At 38.2% G+C, this 23,163-nt stretch overlaps 1 protein-coding gene across 1 annotated transcript in view; it reads left to right on the top strand.

The window, feature by feature from the left end:
• Nucleotides 1-14,934, top strand: part of Tmtc2 (transmembrane O-mannosyltransferase targeting cadherins 2) — a 412,694-nt gene extending 397,760 nt beyond the window's left edge. Inside the window, exon 12 of the mRNA XM_052753250.1 lies at nt 12,327-14,934. Within this exon, the coding sequence (XP_052609210.1) occupies nt 12,327-12,506 (180 nt within the window). The 3' untranslated portion in view covers nt 12,507-14,934. The remainder of the gene's footprint in view (nt 1-12,326) is intronic.
• Nucleotides 14,935-23,163: the final 8,229 nt, after the last annotated feature.

Raw genomic sequence — 23,163 nt, 5'->3', positions numbered from 1 at the left:
CTCCAGCATACCTCGGATTATGTCAATTTGATGTGTCTAAACCACATGATAAACATACACTCCAACAAGCACACATGCCTGATTGTCTTACACATATAAAAAGATGATCAATTTACATAGTAAAAGTCCAGGAAAGTAAGATTCCTCTCCTGCCGTTCACGGTAACTTAGTTCTTAAATGTTTTAGATGTAAATACTAATTTCCACCATATTTCTGAAGCATGATTTAATAACATCCTAGTGAGTTGTTCCAACTTATCAGAATAAACAGTCATTTTACCACATATATTCAAATTCGTGCTTTATTTTTATATATACACATTTAGACAACCTGGACAGCTGGAATTCATTCTCTGTAATACGACTATGATTAAGAATGTGTGCACATGCTCTTCCTTCCTCTTCATGCTAAAACTATTGAATACAGTGTAGAGTCAATTAGATTGCATAAATCAAAAGGCAAAGAAATTAGTTCAAAGAAGATTCCATGGAATTTCATGGTACCTATCTAGGTAAATTAGGGCAGATAGAACTTGATTTTATGCTTGTTGTTTGTTTGTTTGTTTGTTCGTTCTTGACACATAGATGATGCTTGTCTGCTATGATTACTTTCTACATTTCTTATTTTCTTCTTATTTTTATCCCTATTCCCATCTGCATGACATTTTCAGTGATGAAGAGCAAAAGTTTGGTAGTTTTTCTTCATGTGATGAGCCTTGTTCTTGCTGCAAATAAACAGTGCACTGATTGCATTTTATGAATGCTGCAAGTGTCATGACCTGTGAAAAGCATCCCTATGAGACTAAGGTCATTAGGAAATGCACCTCGGAAGTAACATCTTTTCCATTGAAAAGTAATTTAAGTGATGCGCTTTAGAGTCTGTTAGCGCTACCCACTACCTTGGAGATGATTCCATTAAAATGACTGTTTGCTCACCCGCCAAGCCACAGCTGCTGACATTTTGACTGCCATCAAAATGAACAGCATTCCACATTGTGGCAATCACACCAGTCATAAAAGTTAAATGAACATTCCTGTTATGCCCTGTGGGATGGGGCAGATGTAGGTAGCAAGGATGGAGTACACAGGATAAAATGTGTCACTGACAGATTGAAACGACTCCCTCAATGCAATATTGTATCTTCTTTGTAACCCATGTCTGTTTTGTTTTATTCAAAAGCTAGTTCATAAATACAAATACTACATTGAAACTGGGAATCAAAACGAATCATTTCTATAATCTGTCAGAGTCTGCCTTGCCATTGCTGGATTTCAGTGCTCTTTGCCCTTGTTCTTTCTATGATTTGTTTTTTGTTTTTTGTTTTTTTGTTTTTTTTTTTTTGCATTGATGCTTTATTTTAAAAATTGACTTCAGAGAAATTTTCTCTCTAAATGGAGAGTGCTGTGTTGCTTATGGGTTTCTTTTCACTATGCTGTTTTATGAGGGCTCTTCTTACATTGCATTCATGTTGCATTTTTAGGACCTATTTTCCCCTGAAGTGGGTTAGGTCACAGAAGGGTTAACACCATCGCTGTCATAATTGTCAGCTTAATCTCCAAATTAATTGAACTCCAGACTCCTATATATTAGGATTACTGTCCAGCTTCAACTCTGCTCTCAACAGTCTGCCAAAAATGCTTTTAAAAAATAAATTTAAGAAAAGGATTTGATGCCACCCATTAATTGCAAAAAATCATGCACACTTTCATTTTGAACATATAAAGTCTGGCAGCAGTCAGCTAGTGCATCTTGTCTCATAGCTTTGTACCCAAAAATAAAGGCTTTCACTCCACTTCCCTCAAAGCTCTTACTAGGCTATATTTCGACACATCTTGCTTTACCTTCCAAGGGATGCGTTTGTCATCATGATCAGGATGGAAAACTGAGAATAGAGAGTCCTTCTGGTGTGGTCCTTGTTAGCATGGGTGGCAATTTTATCTACCTCCTAAATTTGAGTGACAGCATGGAGATAATACAGGTTTACCTCCTACTGGCTTGTAGTAAATACCAGGGTATGCTAAAAATGAACTAATTCCGTGTCTATATTAAAATAAAAGCTTTTTTGTCCATTACTTAGCTAGTGTCTAGCAGAGCACTTGACATATAGGTGCTCAGTAAATGCATGTCAAATTACATTGACATTGTATAGAATTGACCATTGCTCAGCCAGTTTCTTCTGCTTGACCATACGGAATCTCAGCAAGTATTCATTGAGTGTTTCATTCTTATTCCCATCTCTACCTCTAGCAGTATAAAGACAATTGGAATAAACTCAATGAGTTTTTCACCCTTCAGTGAAGAAGACAGACGTGTGTAACGAGCAGCTCTAATTCATTGTGGTAATGTTGCAGTTAATGTATGCAGGCAGTACTATGGGAACATTGAAAGTAAGCAGTGAATAGAGACTGCTGTCCTCTCCAGCTTGGTTTTGTTTGTTTTAATGAGCAGTTTGTCTGAGAGAAAGGAAGAAGGCCATTGTCAGAAGAGTCCTCTATGAGGGGAACGGATGCTGTAAGGAGCATATATCAGAAACAGAAGTCCATGTAGCCCCGAAAGAAAGCACATAGAGGATTCATTTTGAATGCTAGATTTTAAAAGACTGCTTAGAACCAGGGCTGAAGGTTCTGAATTCTTTCTTATAGGCACAACTTGAAGCTTCTGAAATACCCCCTTTTTTAAATTAGAAATATGAATATTTAAGTGAGAGACATACTGGAGTAGAGGAGGACTGAAGGACAGAGAAGCACGTACGGATGGTGGAGTTTAAAAATGGGACAAGATGCCAGCAGAAATGTAAGCACTGCTAAGTGGGGGAAAGAGGAAGGTTTCTGATCATCCTAAACCTAAATTATTTTCTGGTTGTTATTTTTAAAGGCCATGAAAGGGAAGCCATAGAGCAAGGCAACTGGATGAAGATCATAAATAAAGATTACTCTGTGTTCTGGCTGGATAGTCAAGTGCCATTGTTCTCCCACTACAGTGACCTGGGATTTTACATGATTACTATTCAAGGGGCTGTCCCTCTGTCCAAAGTCCATCATACGGCTCCCAACATTTGTACCATCACTCACTCCCCCAACACACACACACACACACACACACACACACACACACACACACACACACACACACACAGTGATCCTGTTTCAAGGAGTCCCATTTTGTTTATGACAGATTTTTTTTTTTCATTTTCTCATCTTTGAAAAATTTTGTTTTTGAGATAGGATCTCATTCTGTAGCCCTGGCTAACTTAAAATGTATTTTCCTCAGCTTGCCCAATGCTGTATACACAGGCTTCAGCCACCACCCCTGGCCATATTTTTCAGTTGAGAAACACCGATAGCAGGATATAATGCTATACAGCCGTAACATCAGCTCTTGGAAGGCAGAAGCACAAGAAAGGCAATTTCAAGGCCAGCCACAGCTATTTGAGGGGTTCCAGGACAGTCTGGAGCCTGAATAATATTGTCTCAAAAAATAAAAATAAGAATAAATAAAAAAACAAGAGAGGACCTTGGTTTCTATATGACTTTTTCCAAAGTTATATAGTGTTATTCATCCTTCCCCATATTCCCTGTTCTACTTCGTTCTCCCCTCCCCCACCCAGTGTACCCCTTCTGATTCCATTATTTCCATGTACCCCTGTATGCCCTTGCATTCTCTCTCCACCCCATTTCATCCCACAGCTCTTTACTAATTTCTTGACCTCCCCTGGGTATTCTAAATGACACAATATATAGCTGAAGATTCAAATTTATCATCCTCAAATGAGAGAAAACACACAGTATTTGTCCTTCTGGGGTCTAGGTTCCCTCACTCAGAATGAATCTTTCCAGCTTCCTCCATGTATCTGCAAATTTTATAATTTTTTTTCTTAAATAGCTGAATAATAAAATTCCATTGTGGGAAATATGGACTTTTTCATTGTCCATTCATAGTTTGATGGACATCTGGGCTGTTTTCCTTCATGGCTATTGCATGAAATGAACACAGATAACAAAATATCTCTATTGTAGGATATAGAGTCCTTTGGGTATATAACCAAAGATGGTATATTTGAATCATACAGTGTATCAATTTTTAGGATTTTGAGGAACTGCCACACTGGCTTCCATAGTGGATGCACCAGATCGCACTCCTCCCAAGCTGTGAATAAACATTCCCTCTGGACTTTTGTCATCATTTGGGTTTCTGTTTTGTTTTGTCTTGTTTTTGTTTCTTTATCTTAGCCATTCTGACTGGGATAAGACAAAAATCTCCAAGTAATTTTAATCTGCCTTTCCTTGATAGCTAAGGATGATGAACTTTTAAAAAATGTTTTCTAACTATTTGTATTTCATCTTTTGAGAATTCTTTATTTAGTTTCATGCCCCCCCCCTTTTAACTTGGTTGCTTGTTTTCTTAACATTTAAGGTTCTGTTTGTTCTTTGTAGATTCTAGAATGAACCTTCTGTTAGATGAATAGCTGGCAAAGATTTTTTTCTTCCCCTCTGTAGGGTGCATCTTCAGTTGAATGATGTTGTCCTTTGTATTGAAGCTCTTTAGTATTATAAGGTACCATTTGCTAATTGTTGTTTATAATGCCTACACTATTGGGGTCCTGTCCAGAAAGTTCTTTCTGTGACTACCAAGTTCAACCATATTTCCTATGTTCTCTTCTGTCAGATTCAGAGTATTGGTTCTTATGTTGAGGTCCTTAAAATATTTGAAGTTGAATTTTGTACATTTTGAGACAAAGATTCAGTTTTATTATTCTACATATAACTCTCCAGTTTGGCAAGTACCATTTGTTGAAGATGCTGTCTTTTTGTCAATATGTATTATTGAACTTTTTGTTAAAAAACCCTATAATGTGAATAATGTCCCAACTCGATACCAAAAGGCTCGAAAAAAGTCAAGTGCCAGGAATCTGTTACCTCTTTTGGAATTATTGTCACTGAGGTCCCATAGACCCCTAAATATTATAGGATATTGCCAATGCTATTGGTTACCTTTCTATGGTTGGGACACCTTGCACATCCTTGATGCAGGGGGAGGTGCTTGTACCTGCCTCCACTGAATGTACCCTGGTATCTCCCCACAAGAGGCCATACCTTGTTGGAGGAGGTAATGGGGAGTTGGGAGGAAAGGTTGGAGGAGCAGAAAGAGGGAAGAGGAGAATCTGTAGTCGGTATGAAAAATGAATTAAAAAAGTCCTTAATTAAAAAAAGAAATAGAAAAAAAACTTGACAAAGACCCTATTGCTGACTATACTACATACTTGGTTTATAAAATGTGGAGAGATCAAGCTGGCACTCACTTGGAGGCTTCATCCATACTGGCTAGCCTTCATGGTCTGGAATGTTCTATGCATAATACAGAGAAGAAGAATAACCATTAGTGAACTGTGAACTGTGGACTCTAAGAACTATGATAACAACTGGTCTGAAAAGATATCCCTTCTTATGCAATAGTGGCAAGAACATCATGGGAGTAACCAACCACTTTCTGACTGCATTTAAAGCCCAGTCCACAAGAAGAAAAAGGTACTTGGCACCATTGGTGGCCCATGAACCATAGCTAGACAGGCCATAGGCCCTACAGTAGAGTCTGCTACTGTTCTTCTAAATGCACATATTACTAAGTAAACTCCTAATGTCTTACTATTCCCACAAAATAGCACATCTTTCAAGTCTTCATCAGAAAATCTATTTGGAATAGATGGTGATTGTTACAGATGCCCACAATGGGTCAAGGTGCAAAATGTGAGAGATTCTTTAATCCTCATTCATTAATGACACATGTATGTCCCACCTCCCTATTCCAAGGCACAGGGTTCATTGCAGAATAGGAGACACAAAGACTATGGAAGCCAGAGGTGGGTGACTACAATGAAATACTGTTTTCCAGATATATTAGTGCAGCTGAACACATGGACTCACAGCAGTTGTGATAACACACACAAGACTTGTGCAAGTTCAAGCCAGACACGAGTCCCAACAACACTGAGAATGGAGGTCAGCACAAAGACCTGAAACAGACAGGGCCTTCGGTGTATTGATAAGGTTCTATTTGTTAAGTGGGTCCACGATATTTGTTATGCCCTTTGAAAAATTTTTAAACTATATGTATATTCCTTTGCCTTGTGGGACATTGGTCTGTCTGTGCAGCCCTTCCTCCCCATGCAGATCCTTTAATGTCCACCTGCTGCAGCTGATCTCACTGCTGCTTACAGAGCTGATCCCCCAGTGTTAGTGTTCCTAGCCAGTCTGTCCACACATGTGGCCACTCAAGAATACACAAAACCATGTGCTCTGCTTAATGGGCAGATTGAACGGAAGAGATGAGGCTGGGCGTGAGAACAGAGCTACAGCTGTGCAGGGCTGAGCAGAGTTCCCATGTCTGTTTGTGTAGGTCAGTGACACTGTAGTGGATATCTATTCTATCTATAACCTTGAACTACATGCCAGTACTGAGGGGACAGCTAGGTGTGAAAGGAACTGCAGTTCAGTGGATATATTAAAAAACACATATGGCTTGACTCATCTTTGATTCTGCCACCATCTGTTGAGTTGGCTTTTTGTTTTCTGTCAAAATAATTATAGAATCTAGAAATAAGGGAAAAAATGATTAAGGCTTAAACCAAGATGGAAGAAAGGAAAAAGATGTAAATAGAAGTGTTTCACTTGTGTTTTGTTTTTTTGTTTCTGTGTTTTTTTTTTTTTTTGTAGTTGCTAGTAGTTGCTAGCATCAAATCCAAGGCCTTACATAGGCTAGACAAACTCTCTACTATTGGCTTATACCCTCCAACTTCCCAGGAAAACAATTTAAGAGAGATTTTAAGGTCCAGTTACCAAAATTTAACAATTGAATGTGATATGCTTGTGTATACAGTAGGCTTAGGAGGCAGTGATTCAAGGGTGGTGTCCCCAGGAGTCTGGTTTTATGTTAGACCATTTGCACACCAGCTGGGCAAAACAGGAAGAACATTATCTCCTGGACTGAGGAATCTAATGTATCTGATATTATTTCAGTCCACATCATGCTTTTCAGCAAGACCTATATTAAAAACCATCAATAATTATTTATTAAATGTCTATTAGATATACATAAAAACTCATGCAAGAATTCTTTTTCCATGTGTTTCTGAATATTTATGCCAGTAATTTTTAAGCATCGTGGTACAGTCATTTCTCTTGTCAATTCAGTCGAGTAAGCAATTTCAACCGAACACATTTGAATGGCACCGTTGAATTATTTGGTAACTACTTTAAAAAGGAGCGAGAATCCATTAATCACTTTTAGTATGTAAATTTGCTTATTTGTAAATTAAATTCAGAAGGAAAGATGAAGGTGGGTATCTTGGAAACATTCCTCCAATGCATAGTATATGTGTTAGGAGGAGGAGGTCATGCTGATGTCAGGCTTTCTCTTTCAAATGATATCTACTTCACACACAGCAAATATACAGTGCTATAAATAGTTTCAGCAACATGAACAGATCCTTTGGAAATGAATCAATAAAACAGATTTGAAATAAAAGCATTTAATAGGTAGAAATGTTGAGTAGTGCACTGTATTTCCACCCTCCCATCGTTTGTCCTGTGAGAGATGAGTCCCCTCAGGGGCTAATGGGTTATATACTGACTAACCTTTTCCTTCCTCTGGACCCTCCCATCCTGTACATCTTAGTCCCGTTCCCAAAAGAATTCAGAATTCCCAACTCTGTACTTTCTTATGTCACCAGTACTTGTCCTTCAGAGTTTCTTTCCAACATTATGAGATGTGCTAGTGATAGAAAAAATTTCTTTATGCTCCTAGATACCCTTTGAGTTTTTGAGGGTGTCAAGGAACTTGGGCTATAATCAGACCTCCATAATCTTTGTGTCTTTGCTCTATTCTACCCTAGTTGATGTCCATCGTTTTAATTTCCTCCTCTAATGTTAGAGAATCAAGCCAAAGACCACAGTAAAATAACAAGGCACAGCTCTCTAGAGACTTGAGAAAAGACGTCATATGCTGCCTCCACATGGCTGCCAGTCATTCCATTTGATGTAAAGCATCTGTCCGCTTCAAGGAAACAAGCGAGGGCTGGTTCTCTGTTCTAGCCTGTGAAGAAGGAGGTGGCCTCATTTGTTGTATTAAGCCAGCAGCCCTGTGTTAGAGGGTTGTAAGCCGCTGCCTGCCATGGTTAACACGCTGAAAATTTCATCGGCTGTGTTCAATAAAGACCATGTGGATGAGGCTAGACATTGGCACTTGTGGCTGTGTGTCTCATCCCCAGCCCATGAGTTGCAGCTGGCAGAGAGCAAAGCCACCAGTACATAATAAGATGGACTGCCACCTGAAATTCTTTCATTCACTTCCATAGCCAGGGAGGCTTGCAGGCTGTTTAGACACGCATCACACACTGTTTCTACACCATCTCTTTCCGTCTCCTAGCATTTAATCATTTACAGCTCTGTTAATAAAATTTCATTTGAACGTTTACTGTCTTAAATAGTTATATGACTAAAAGGAGAATTCTACTTTACAAGGGGATAGATACATGATCTGACATACTTTGCTCTAAAAGATGTACCTCTTCTAAGCAATTTCTTTGTAAATGCTGTAAAATGATAGCATCTTTGATCCAGAAATGACCTTCACGACAGTGCTCCTAGCATGTTAATGGCAATAAAAGAACCTGAGGATCTAGTTAAAATTCACATTCTGAATCCATAGGTAGGGCCAGCAATTCTGATTTTCTATCCAGTCTGGAAGTGCTAACAAGACTACTCTCTGAACTCAATTGTATGTCTGGAAGACCAGAAGTTACTCAGGGCAGTGGGTATGCACTAAGCCACAATAGCCACCACTCTGGAGGGAGACACATGACAGGCTTGGGAACATAAGCCACTCGTCTTTGGATGTAAAGCAATGTTATTTATATGTTATCTATGTTATATGTTATTTTTATGCTTTTAGCAAAGACTTAAAATTATTTATGTCCAAATCACTGTTGACACTTTCAAAGCAGTTACTTTGGGTGCCAATGTCCATTACTTCAGTCACGTTTTACCATTTACTCAGATAAGTTATGGGATGTCTTATGCAGTATATTATATAGGTTTTTGTATGTCTAAAGTAATTTCCCAATTAAAATAGGTATTTATAATACAAAATGTTATGATTATAATTAAATATGTAACCTCTTAAACTATGGATGTTCTTAAAATATGCACATAACTAGTTTATAGATATTTTTGCTCTTTAGGGAAAGCAATTAACAAATATAAATGACTTTCCTTGATGTACCATCCCACATTAATTTGATAATATAGATTTATGATTATTTTTATTTAATGAGTAACATGCTATGATATGAGATACCAAATTAAATTTGTTACAAAAGCACCATTGTAATTAGCATTTAGAAATCATTCATCAAGCAGATTTAGCTTCCTTATTGTGTTTTCTTAGAAGAATAATAAATATTAATATTTATTCATCAACTAATGGTAGGAAGATAATTCCAAAGGACAGAAGAACCACTGGGCTGTAGTTTAGAAACAATAATACAGGATATGTGTGTAACTCGGATGGTGTACAGCCCCAGTGGTTTTCATTTCCATCTGTTAGAGGAATAACCTCCAAAAGACTAGAAAGTTAATCCAGGCACAAGCAGTCAGGAACCCCTGGTGCATGTTCAGGGACACTCAGAAGGAGATTTTTGGTTTGCAGTTTTGAAGGGATAAGACAAAGTGAGGAAGAAAGGAAAAAGGGGCATTATGATTTCATTCTAATATTACCTCTTTAGTAACAGGATGGAGCAAATACTTCTGTCATCACACGTGGACAAGAATTGAGTTTCCAAGACCACACCCAGCTTGCCCAGATGTGCATTTCTGTGTGGTAGAGCTGGCATGTGAACTAGGCTATCTGACTGCATAATCCCTGCGTGTTTTGAATAATCTCCCTGTATTGCAATTTGAGGCATACACGTTACAGGTAGAGAGACACATTGGTAACACTGTAATTGAGGAGATAAAGACTGTCCCACAAAACCATCTGGTTTCTTTCAGCCCAGTTCCTGGGCTGCTTCTACTTCTGGTTAACAAGGAATGGCCTCCAACAGTGATTCTCTCACCCTATTTTAGCATCTCTTGTACTGGGGCCTGTGGATACATACATACTAAAATTTAGTAGCTGTTTATGGATAGTCATGTCAAGCACTGTGAGGAGACATAATTCAGACATGTGTTCAGGCATTGAGGAGCTTGAGATGATAACAGTGGTGTGAGAGCAGAGTTCCTTTAGAAGATGAAGTAAGTGGTGTTATTTTGGGTCCCCGTGTAGAGCTTTTACACTGTCATATAATTTAGAGCTGGGTGTATTTGAATTGGTTTTAAAATTAGAAACTGACCATCTTTTTTTTTTTATAAGTATGAAGTCATCCTAGCCAAAAAGTTGGTGAAAATCAGGCATAGCTTATATTTGTGGTATTGTTTTTGGAAAGAAAGAATGTAGAAAAGCTTGAAAATAATGGCTAGCAGTTTAGAACTCAGGAGAACTTGATGTGTATACAGAGACATTCTCTAGCCAGTGAAGTCAAAATTATGAAAATTACCAAGAAGCATATGATAGACTAGGGAAAGTAACCATGACATTTGCAGAGTATTTACCTTGTGATTGTATTCTGACATACGGATCTGTTTACTATTTCCATGTAAGCATTCATTTCTAGAAACATTAAAAAAACTGGGGCACAAGGGTGTTAGGCCACTTTACCAAGGTCATAATGGTGAAGCCAGAACTCAAACCCAGATCTCCTCAAAGTGAAATCTGGTCGTGTTTTTTCCTTTTGTTTGCTCTGAGCTATTACACTCTCCCCAGCATTGATTTGGTTCAGAAATAACTGTTTTTCCAGTAAACAGTAGGGTCAAATGAATTCAGCTAAAAATTGCATGCATTGTAAAAATACTAAATCATAAAATGATTGGAAATTATCTTTGGCTTTTGCACAGAGTGAAGGACAATTAATGGTTGATACTATCTTCAAAATGAAAGCACAGTCTTAGCATATCAACATTGTTTGTCTGATATTTGAAATATATATTTATGTAGCTGCCAAAAAGTTTGCTTTCTGTTAGCAAGAACTTCCTCGGGACAGGACATAAACAGGGCAGCAGCCCTTATATTTGTAGATAGCAAGCAAAATATTTTTCCCATCACAATATACTTTCATTAACAGATATCTGAGAATTTGGAGACAAAAATCCTTGCAATAAGCTATGGCTATCACAATCTTTTTTTTAATTTCTTACCAATCTTTTTACATGATAGTTTTATATTTCACTTGCCATGGTATAAGCATTACTTAAGGTTTTTTTTTTTGTTTTTTTTTCTTCTTCTTCCTTAAGTACTTTTCAGCAAGTTGTATAAATGGCCTTTTTTAGGTTACATTTTCCTATACCATATTTTAAATTGGTTCCTTTTTTGGTATTGTTTACTTTGATATATTTATATAAACATTCACCATTAAAAAAATCTAACAATTTAAAATTTTTAAATGTAAGGGCCTTGTCTTGGGAAATATTTTAGTTTAGGTTTGGGAAAGATGTTAAATTTAATTTTTTTCAGGGTTTCCTCTCTGAAAATAACAATAGATCTCATAACTTAATGTTTATACACAGAAAGCCTAGAATAGAGTCAAGAAGAGGCAAGACAGCATGGACATCAATTTTCATTTTTCCCTCAATTTCCATGTCTTATCTTTGAAGTATATTTTTAATTGCTTTGCTTTGCTTCTGTTCTGTGGTACTGGGACTTGAACCCAGAGTTTTAAGCAAGACAGGTAAGCACTGTGTCACTAAGCTGTATTTGAGGGTTTTTCAGAAGATCAATTCTATCTGAAATTGTATTTATTTAAATTTGTTTCTTTTTAAACAGGGCCTTATGTAGTCAATGCTGCCTTATAACCCTCACAATATATCCCGGGATGTCCTTCAACTCCTGATAGGGTTAGAGGGCTGTACCACCATGACCTGATACAGTTGAAAGTCTTTTTGTTATTGTTCCAAAAATCAGTCTGACTAGGTTATTCAGTCTCTTTAATGTTACCTATGGTTTGCCATTAAAGAGGAAGGAAAAAAGATACATTTCCTAACTGCCTGTCCTCCTTAAAGTACATAGCAGCTTGAAGATGTGTATTCTTCCTGTCTCTATTTGTATACCTTGGTAAATTGCTTACATCAGATGCCTCTAGACATGGGAATCATCTGCATGAGAGGATGAGGACTTTTGTCTTCCCTGAAGGAGCTCTTGATATGGCCTCTATATCACTCACCTCCTCTCTCTTTTTACAGTATCCCGCTGCTCTCATGAACCTAGGAGCCATACTCCATCTCAATGGCCGGCTCCAGAAGGCAGAGGCCAATTACTTGAGGGCTCTGCAGCTCAAGCCAGATGATGTCATCACTCAGTCCAATCTCCGCAAGCTGTGGAACATCATGGAGAAGCAAGGCTTGAAGACCTCCAAGACCTGACCCGGGAGGACTCATCTCCTCCTATGTTGGTCAAAACTGGCTTCACGAACGGACAGAACTTCCCAGCCGTGCTCTGATAAAAGTTCACCATGGACTTCAAGTCCAGGACAGAGGTCGTCATGGTTACTGCCACTGCTGGGAGAATCCACTTTGCTATGGGCACAGCCCTTAACACCAAAAAGGGGAACATTGAAAACCTCCCGGAGGGTGTAATTGTTACCCGTAGACTGTAAACCAGAGCACTTAACAGGATTTTTTGGCGTTCTTAGAAGGGAGGGGGGAAATCTCAGTTGCAGATGTTATTCGATTTTGAAAGAGAATTTTGAAATTATATTGTTCCTTAAACACTGTGAGAGGAAGTCAGAAAGCCCATCCAGCCACAGTGAATTCTTAAGGTGAAGTGTGAAGACAGGGGTGATTAAAGCATAGTGTGACTCCCAGTGACCTTACGCTGCTGCTGTCTTTCCTCCCTGGGACAGCCTGCTTATTGAAGCTTACAAAACTTTAGTTTTAACATTGTGTCAGGATCTGTTGGAATCTGCAGTTGTTTCTTGATTCATACACATGAACGTGTTATGGTTTGAATGTCCTAGGCTTCCCAGTGTTGAACATCCTGTGTTTTTCATGTCTCAAAAAGAGCATGGAGAGAAGAGCTAACCGCTTGTACAGGTGGTATGAGAGGGCCTAGGGAGGCCTTGGGTGTGTGTCACAAGGCATTTTCGTTTTAACGTTGTCAGCATTTTCTCCAATACTGTTCAGTAGATCTCATTGTATTAATTCTTTTGAAATTACCTTTGACAATGTCTATTCCTGGTTAACACACATGCTCACTAAGGGACGTTGTGAATGTTCCATTACCAGTACCTAATAGTGACTATATAAGGCAAAGTCCTTGGTGCTTCCTAGACAACGGTTGTTATAATAAGTCAATGAAGGATGAGTGCATAAGGATTGTTGTCGATGGTTTTGTGTTTTGGAAAGAGTTGGTGTGAAATGCCCATGAATTCGTAACAGATGCCTAAACAGCAATGGAGATGAATCCTTGAAGATTACTTTATTTTGCTCTTCCTGAAAGATGTCAAAAATAAATTATTTTAAGATGTCATAGAGGTAAGAATCAGCCTGCATATATCTATGTCTTCTGCCAAATGCTTTTCTCGGTTGAAAGATACTTTCCAATAGAAAACTGAATATTTTATTTCCTTACCTACTACTAGGTATTTCAGTGATCATTTATAAGTTAAAAACTATAAAAAGAAACAAAAAAGAATCTATTAACATTTTTGGCTTGTACATGAAATTTGCTACTAAAATTAAATTCCTGGAACACCGGTGCATTAGCAACTTCTTTGTAGAGAAATTAACTATTATATTCCCTACATATTTATTTATTTATTATCCAACCATAGCAAAATAACGAACAAAAAAAGAGATTTGTTTAAGCCAGTTATTTGCAACTAAAAATTAACTTTTCTCCTTCCCTTTCATACTTCATGTATATATACATATATGATTAGTGATTCTATTGAAGGGAAGCTGGACCTGCAGAAAATACTATGTTTTTCCCTATATTATACATTGTGTTATGTATCTGAATATGGTAGATAAAGAATTTGAAGTAGTGGTCCTATGGCATTAGTCTCTTTGTGAGAAGGACAAATGTAGTGAGAGTTTTTGATGAGATTAATGAGAAGGCCCTCCTACAATGTGTACATTATTTTGTAATCATTTCACTCAAGGGCCAGAAGTTAAATTATAACTAAATCACTGTGTTGTCAGAGTAATATTTAACATTAACAACATCAAACCCATGGTCAACCAAAATGGTGGGTTGAAGTATACGTTTCATTTTCTAATGCATTGGCAATTAGGACAAAAAGAAAAAAAAAGAATTTAATATAAGGCTATAAAGATAAATTCAGTGTCTAACACTTTTTATTTATTTCAATAGTTGTTGTTGTGGCATTCTAGTCTTGACATTTTATGTCTTTATTGTTACTGTTTCTGTTTTCCAACACTTAGTTCCTTTAGGTTCACTGAATTCACAGTAGCCACACTTCACATGACTCAGCTTCCAAGTGGTGTTAATAATTAGGCCTGCATCATAAAATGCATGGATCTTTAATACCTACACATCCCTGACACTTTTCACTACAGGGCTGGACTTAGTAACTGACCAACTCGGGGAGGGGAGGGCTGGGTTGTTAGAACATGATCAAAATGTCTCTGCTCAGGGATTTATGGTGGATCATTGCAGACAGTGCGAAAAATGTAGAGCACAAGACAAGTTTACTAAATTAAAATTTTATTTTTTGAAAAACTGTTATTTGTATAAATTATCAAGATTTGTAGGCTTTCCTTTTGTAGAAATAATTGTTTTATGTGCCAGAGAATTTCAATTTTGTTTTGAACAATAAAGCATTGATAACAAAAATGTTGTGTATTGCTTCTTCAGAACTCTTCTATAGCAACAGCACTTAAACTCTGACAATCATTGTGTTCTATTTTGTGTGAGACAATGTCTCACAGAGTTCCCAGGGTTGCTCTTAAACTTGCAGCAATTCTTTTCCCTCAACCTCTCAAGTGGCTTGCACCACCATGCTTATCTTTTAAAGATTTATTTATATAATATTTTGTGTGTATATGCAGGGCATTGTGTACATGAGAGTTCAGGCGCCCTCAGTCTACAGGTGTTGGATCACCTCGAGCTGTACTTAAAGGCATCAGCTACCCCACACCAGTACTGGGACCCAAACTCTGGTCCTCTAAAAGAGTCATCGTGTATTATGTGTATTAGTTACTTTTCTGTTGCTCTGATAGAACCTACTGACCAAGGCAACTTAAGGAAGAGAGTGTTCATTTTGACTGCTGGTTCCATGGGGACAAATGTCACAGTGGTGAAGTGAATGACAATAAGCAGTAGGCATAGTGATAAGAACAGGAACCTTGAGAGTTCACCTCTTAAATCACAATCAAGAAGCAGAGAGGGAGAGCACCGGAAATGGCAGAAGACTTGGAAACTTCAAAACCTTCCCCAAGTGATATTCTTCCTCATAAAGGCTGCATTCCCTAGCCTCTTCCAAACAGCACCATCAACTGGGGACTCAGTCTTCAAATACATAAGCCCATGGAGACCATTCACATCTAAACCATCATAAACCAGACTCACTTTTAATCCCTGAGCAATCTCTCAAGCCCCTACAATATTTATCATAAATTTTGGAATTTTAAGGTAATAGAAGAAAAGTTGAAAAGAGTATAATTTAAGCATCAAAGATACATATATAGCATATAATCAATAATTTCCAGCAATAATAAATAATAATATAAATTACCTGTACTACCTAGCTTTCTGTATTCAGAAAAGATGACAACATTTTGCTTTGGTTACTGAAGGACGGAGGAAAAAAAAATCTAAGAACCATTCAAAACAATGCAAATAACCAGCTCACTTATGTCAATCAATTGAGTAAAAAATGGCCATAGCCAGAAGACTGGTTCTCCAGTTGTTGTTTTCTAGAAAAGTACAGCTCTATTATGCTAACAATTGTAGGTGCAGCACATTCAGGTGTCAATGGTAAGGAGCTCTCAGGTGACCATGTGCCAACATCCAGAGAATCCTGATCTTGTTGAACTTGGTATTCCATCTACAGCAGCATGGTTTTATATGAACTATCTCCTGCAATAGAAGATAAAATTTGGCTCTGAAGGCGTTATTGTCTGCTAAGCAGCCAATGGATATATGAGGCATTGCAGTTTTACAGATCAGGAAGCGGCATGAGAGGTGTCAGTCATCTCTCATCAGTCAGCTTGCCCAGTGTCACTACCCTCCCAAGCAACAAGTCTGTCCTCAAGCTGTTCTGTGTTCCTGTCTATAGTTTTCAGCACTTGGGCACTGTGTTAAAACTGGTACTCCGATTTTCCAGCTCTCAGCATTCTCCAGCTATTTCATCGCCTTTCATAACACCTCTGCCACTGCAGATGATCATTTAGATTAAAAGCTGTAATGAAAGGACAATAGCTTGGGAACAGGTTGTGAGAATTCAGTCATCCGTAGCTGGTACCACTTACTTCCCACCTCAGGAATAGAAGGCTCACAAGTTAAATGCTTTAAACTCTGATCCCAAAGCTAGTTAGTAGCTGCATCCAAATGGCTATAAAAAAAACACTCAATTACTAAGAGGTCTTTCCTTAGTCAATGACATAACTGCACATTTGATTGTAAATCTAGACATCAGTTTAGCTGGGCTGCAAAACCACTGAAGGGACAGACCATGTCTCTCTCTCTCTCTCTCTCTCTCTCTCTCTCTCTCTCTCTCTCTCTCTCTCCTGGCATTGTTTCTGCAGCCTAGCACACTGTTGTTGAGTAAAAAAGCCATAAAATATACACATGAAAATTCCATCTAATTACTTGTAAGCTACTTGATATTTTTAAAAGTGCACCTTGTAAAAAGTTCTGAGATAGGCAATAAATGACTCTCCATTTGTATTTTACCAGAGTGATGACAGTTTTCACATAGTATATGTTTCCAATGAAAAGAAAGGAAATACATTAAGTCCTGATTATTCTTCCTAATGCAAGAGAAGAAATGGTTTCTGTGGGTAGCTAATGTGTTAGAACAGTGGCAGCTCATTTGTATATACCTTCAGAATATGGTTTTTCACTTAAATACTATACTAGTGTAATAGTACGGTAGTATGGAATTTGCATCCTACCATTTAAAAAGTTAATGAAGGAAAATTTCTAGCAAAAGAGTTTATGCATGCATGGGATGTGATACTTTAAGGAGAGAGAACTGAATTGCAATGCAACTGTGCTAACTTATGCTTGTTTGTGCAAAGCAAAAAAGAAGCATGTGTTCTGGGACTTTATCTTGCTTTGTCATTTTGGGTGGTCTTCCTGCAGAATGCAGACAGCCTTTGAGCCATTCTGTCTGCCCCTCAATCCCATATTGGCCTTGGGTTTTTGTTGCTAGAGGCTTGAGCTATATCCCACTCTCTTCCACACCCACACCCAGAGCACTAGTGGGATTTAAGTTCCATGTGAATTTCCTGAAATTCTTATAGGAATTATAGTAAGCTTTCTTCTCAGTTTCTGAGACCTTCTCCCACTTCCTTCAACAGATTTCTGGTGTTATATGTTAATTTTCTTCTCTAGAAAAGGAAGAACTTTTATGCAGCAGGACTGTCTTAAGTGAGAAAGCTACACACACACACACACACACACACACACACACACACACACACACACATACACATACCAGATAAGGTGATAAGTTTGGTAGCACGGATCCCAATCTGAGAAGGTAAGAGAATATTTAAAATGCAGTCTGGCAAAAGTTGCTCGGGATTCCTGAGATTATGGAAAGTGGACAGGCATTGGCCACTGTGTCATTTCTGACACAGAACCAGGAGACAACACTGGAGTGGTTTGGTTACTCTGTAATCCAACACATCTGCATTGCTACAGATGGAGAGAGACTGTAGGTCAAAGATGTGGGTGAACTACATAACCGCAGCTGAAGCTGGGGCATTAAACCCGTATAAGTCTAGACCTGAATTGGCTATCCACACTGACTAGAAATACATTTGTCTCCTACTTCTGTTGTAGTTGACAGGCACATCACTTCCTCAAGACAAAGCTGTCGGCTCCAGTTACATGGACAGAGTAGAGTTCTGTATTTCAAGTAATAGTTCAAGACTTTTGGAATCATTGCCATGGTGTCCCATTTCCATCCAAGAGCCCTCAAAGTAATTCCTCTGAGACTTTTCCCTTGGCAATTTTGAGCAGCTAGTGATTGTAATAAAAGTTTTTAAACATGCCCTGGGAAAGAAACCAAACAATTGGACTCAAAAAAATTAAATACTCAAAATAGTATAAAAGAAGTAAAATATCTTTTATCAGCTGGGCATACCTCTCATATAATGTAACTAATTTAAAGCCAGAAAATCGGAGCTGAAATCTAGAAAGAGAGGGATGGATCTGTGTCAGAGGGAAGGGAATGTGCAAAGTGGCTACTTTTGATTTTAACTCGGGGCCCTTCCTTTCTTCTAGTCTTGTTTCACAATTAATGACAATGCTCACTCTAATCACAATTAAGGTTCTAGCTCTTTAAAATCCATATTATTAAATAAATAAAACCAATTGAAAAATCTTGGTATATTTCACTTACTTTATCCCTTACTTTTATTTCAAATAGATTGTGATAATGTTTGTGGACATTTTGTTTTCCTTGGCAATAGATTATATTCTATTTTGCCTATCTTATAATAATGATAATTCAGGAAAGCTCACTAAAATTCAGTTTCAAAGTCCTATGGTCTGGGGAACAAGACTGAGTTGGTGAGTTGCTAGTAAGCAAGCATTAGCCCTGGCTTTTCATCCCCAGGACCCAATGTACCTTTAACAATGACAACAGAAAAAGGTGGACTGGCTGTGCAGGTTGTCCTCTGGCTGTCATTTACATGCACCTACACTTGCATCTGCACACAGATGAACATATATGCACATGGAAGCTGTCCTATGCTATCAAATATTTTGATGCTACATGCACTATTCTGTTAAGTGTTCATTCTATGTATTGGTAGGTTTTATTATATTCCATTAAGTTGGTCTCCCAATTATCATGATAATATTTATGAAATGTAATTTTGCTAAGAAAGTTCTTCTCTTTCTATAACTTAGATCCAGGAAGATTTATTTATTTATTTGTTTGTCCATTTATTTATTTATTTGTTTATATTTGGGGACTACTTTGTTCTAACTACTTTTTAGTGAACCGATTATTATTTCGGATTGTATGTGTTTACCAATTTTGCTCTTCAAGATACAGTGAATATGAGTTAATCTGACTATTTTTCTCAATGAACCCCAAAAGGATTCTCTGAGAATTCAGTCCTATCTTCAGAGCAGGAGGCTTGGGCAGTGTACAAACGAAGATATCGTTGTTTCGAACTGTTAGTTGACTGAATAGATGACATATTCACAAAGGGTCCAGACAGCAGATAAAGTACTGAGATCCTAGCCACAATCCTTCAGAACCCGAGCCTACCGTAATTAGTGAAAGATCTTGAACTAGATCAAGTGGTTCTCAACCTCCCTAGTGCTGTGACTCTTTAACATAATTCCTCGTGTTATGGTGACCCCCAACCATAACATTTTTATTACTACTTCATAACTGTAATTTTGCTACTGTTATGAATTGTAATGTAAATATCTGTGTTCTCTGATGGTCTTAGGCGACCCCTGTGAAAGGGTCATTGGGTTGCAACCCACGTGTTGAGAACCACTGAACTAGAGGGAGACACAAAGGTTTAACTAAAGTCAGGATACACTTATAAATTATATGTATCCAATACAGCTTGCCTAAGTAAAGTGGAACACACAGCTTTGGGGTAGACCATTCATTAGACTCCATTTCTAGCCTGTGAGGCAGCAGTTCTGTTTCTTCTGACTGGCTGGTGATCCAAGGCTCAGTGGCTGCTGTAGACAGATTCAGTGTGTGACATTCTAGGAGCACAACCAAACTGGGCATGACCAATGATTAAAAAATAAAATCAATTTTTGCCATATTTTAGGCTATTCTTTATGGAATCAATGATTTGGGGACCATGCACGCTAGTTAGAGCTCCCTAGGAGCCAGATAAAAATGGTTGAATACAAGCAGTATATCATTTTTTATATTGCAAAGTGATAATGGAAAATACATTTGCTACAAGTTTTCATGGTCACTAACTAATTTCCATCCCTTCCACTGACTGTCTTCCCTCTCTCCCTGCTGTGCACACAACACTCATCATACGTCTAGAAAGTCCATAGCTGAACCCAGGTCCAAAGGTAAGTGTCTACACCTTTGACCCACCACCAAGGGAAACTATAATAAAAAGAGAGATATAATTTGAAATGTGTTGATTAGTAGAGGCCTGGAGTAAGAACAGAGCTTTTTGTCCTTAGGTGAGCTTTATCCAGACAAGTCAAAGGGAGATGAGGGCAGACACTTTGGATAATGCTAGGAACACCTTGGTGCATCTATTTAATGCCTTTTGTGCCTGACACAACACACTACTGCTGTGATTCAGTGATCTTGGCTGCGCTGTCTTCCTCCTGCCCACTTCCTACCACCCTCTACCACCTTCCTCATCCTCATCCTCATCCCCTTCATCACCCCACTTCCTTTTTTTCTTATACTGTATTAAAGACAAACAGCAACAACTACAAAAAAAAAAAAAAAAGAAAAAAACAGAGAAAGAGGAGATGGGACAAACATAAATTTGTAAGTCTTCTGCAATATAGAAATAATTTCCAAACTGCTTTTCAAGTATCTTAGTTTTACATTCATTTTGTTCTGGGAATACCAGCCAAATGGATCAAACAATACAGAGATTCTCTAACACAGGAAGGAACACACAGAGACATTGATGAAATGGAAACCACCACCAGACATTATAATATTATCTTCCTTCCCTTTTGAGCTTTAGGTCATGGATGGGAAGGTATCCCATCCACCACAACTTCATTCAGTGTTCATGCTGGGATTTGGGGCTCTGGGACCTCCATGGTTGTAAATCCAAGTGAAGGGACTGTTAGTTCCCCCTTTCACTCACAGGGAGATTATTGCTTTATGTTTTTTTTTCCTTCGAAGTGTTTTACCATTTCGAAATGCTCCGTCTCTTTTCTATTTAGCTCTAGAGCAATATGACTAAGTATAGACAGCCATGGCTATCCTCAAAGTCTAGTCCAGGGTTCAGAAGACCACAGTGTCTGCCTGACCAAATCCACATGCTGTGAGAATCAGCAATTCTGTCTCTGACTGCAAGGGCTTCAGTACAAATCCAGGGCTGGCGTTGAGGACCATGGCCATGAACAGTGCGCTCCAGGGTCTTGTTCTGTCTATTGCTTCCTCACCTTTTGAAGTAAGGATATGAGTGGAAAGTGTTTCCATCTGAAAGGGTTTGATCCTGAACTGGAAACCAATTCTATCTATATTTCTTCGTGATGAAAAATAAAGGAGATGAGCGATATTTCAGTGTTTTATTTTGAAAGATAGGTACACAAATACGACTTTTTCCCCAACTACTGTGTTATTGGTTTTTTTCATCTGATTATACCAGAGATAAAAAACCAGTTGCTTCTACCAAAAATGCTGCCCTTATTGAGGTCTTCTTTTGCAGCCATGAGTTAGCTGAACTTGGTCTAATTTCTTTTGGTCAACATAAATTCAATAGGATTATGCATCTGTTCAGTGTTTGTGAATTCCATACTCCTGGATCCTATAGCTCTGAGGTTTAAACTCTCTAATTCTCTCAAGACATTCACTTCTTTTATTTTTCCTAGTCCAAAATATTTTCTGATATTCCAAAGAATCATTTACATGGGCCTTATTGTGTGTTTTTTCATATTTGTGTGTGTATATGTGTGTGTGTGTGTGTGTGTGTGTGTGTGTGTGTGTGTGTGTGTGTGTGTGTGTGTTGTTTGTATGTATGCCCTGTTATACATCAATGTGTATGTGCACTTGTGTGGAGGTGAGTAGTTGATACAGGGATGTCTTTCTCTATAACTAATCATCATATTGTTTGAGACAGAGTCTCTTACTAAACCTGAAGGTCACCAATTAGGTATACTTCTTGGCCAAAGAGCTTCAAGGATCCATCTGTCTCTGTCCTCTCCAGTGCCCGGGTTCCAGACATATGTTACAAAGTCCAGCTGAATGCTGGAATCTGAACTCAGACACTCACACTCGCATAGCAAGCACACTACTAACTAAGTGACCTCTCCAGCTGCTGTATAGAACTACAAATGTGTAGCTGATTTGAAATATTTTCAGTAACAGTACTTTTACTCAATATAAATACCATAAAATTAAATGTTGAATCACATTCTTTTTACCATTCTCTCTGGTTGCCCAGGTCATACAGAATTTGTCATTGGTTACCCATTTCCATGAACATTAATCTTCTACCAAACAAGGATCTCTTTCATTCTCTACCCTAATCTCTAAATTGCTTTATCCTCTCAGCCAAGATCTGTTCCGTGAAAAGTGAATTTTACAGATGTTTTCTTATAACCTGGAAGCCTTTGGGCTAGGATTATCCTTCATACATATTTTGGAAAACATAAGCAAGTATTTAGGAATCGAAGTATGGCTTTTATTGAAATTCAAAGTATCTGACAAGGTGCAGGGAGATCATCGCTGCATGGCAGTGGTGAGAAGAGGCTGACTAGCCACTATTCCAGCAAACCATCTGTCTTAGCCAGGATTTCCATTGCTGCAACCAAACACCATGACCAAACAGCAAGTCAGGGAAGAGAGCGTTTTTTTTTTTTAGGCTTACACTTCAACATTGCTGTTCATCACAGGAGGAAGTAAGGAGAGGAACTCAAAAAACACAGCAGGATCCCAAATGCAGGAGCTGATGCAGAATCCATGGAGGGGAACTGCTTACTGGCTTGTTTCCGTTGGCTTGCTCAGCCTGCTTTCTTACAGAACCAAAGACCACCATCATGGACTGGGCCCTCCAACATTGATCACTAATTGAGAAAATGCCTTAGAGCTGAATCTCATGGAGGCATTTCCTCAACTGAGGCTCCATCCTCTATGATGACTCTAGATTGTGGCAAGTTGATACACAAAACCATCCAGCAGCACACCATCCACCC

Source organism: Peromyscus californicus, unplaced genomic scaffold (assembly GCF_007827085.1).
Source record: "Peromyscus californicus insignis strain IS unplaced genomic scaffold, ASM782708v3 Scaffold_24__1_contigs__length_46423439, whole genome shotgun sequence".
Lineage (NCBI taxonomy): Eukaryota > Metazoa > Chordata > Mammalia > Rodentia > Cricetidae > Peromyscus > Peromyscus californicus.
The sequence above is the reverse complement of the archived record's forward strand: the minus strand, read 5'-3'. Positions and strand labels throughout refer to the sequence as shown.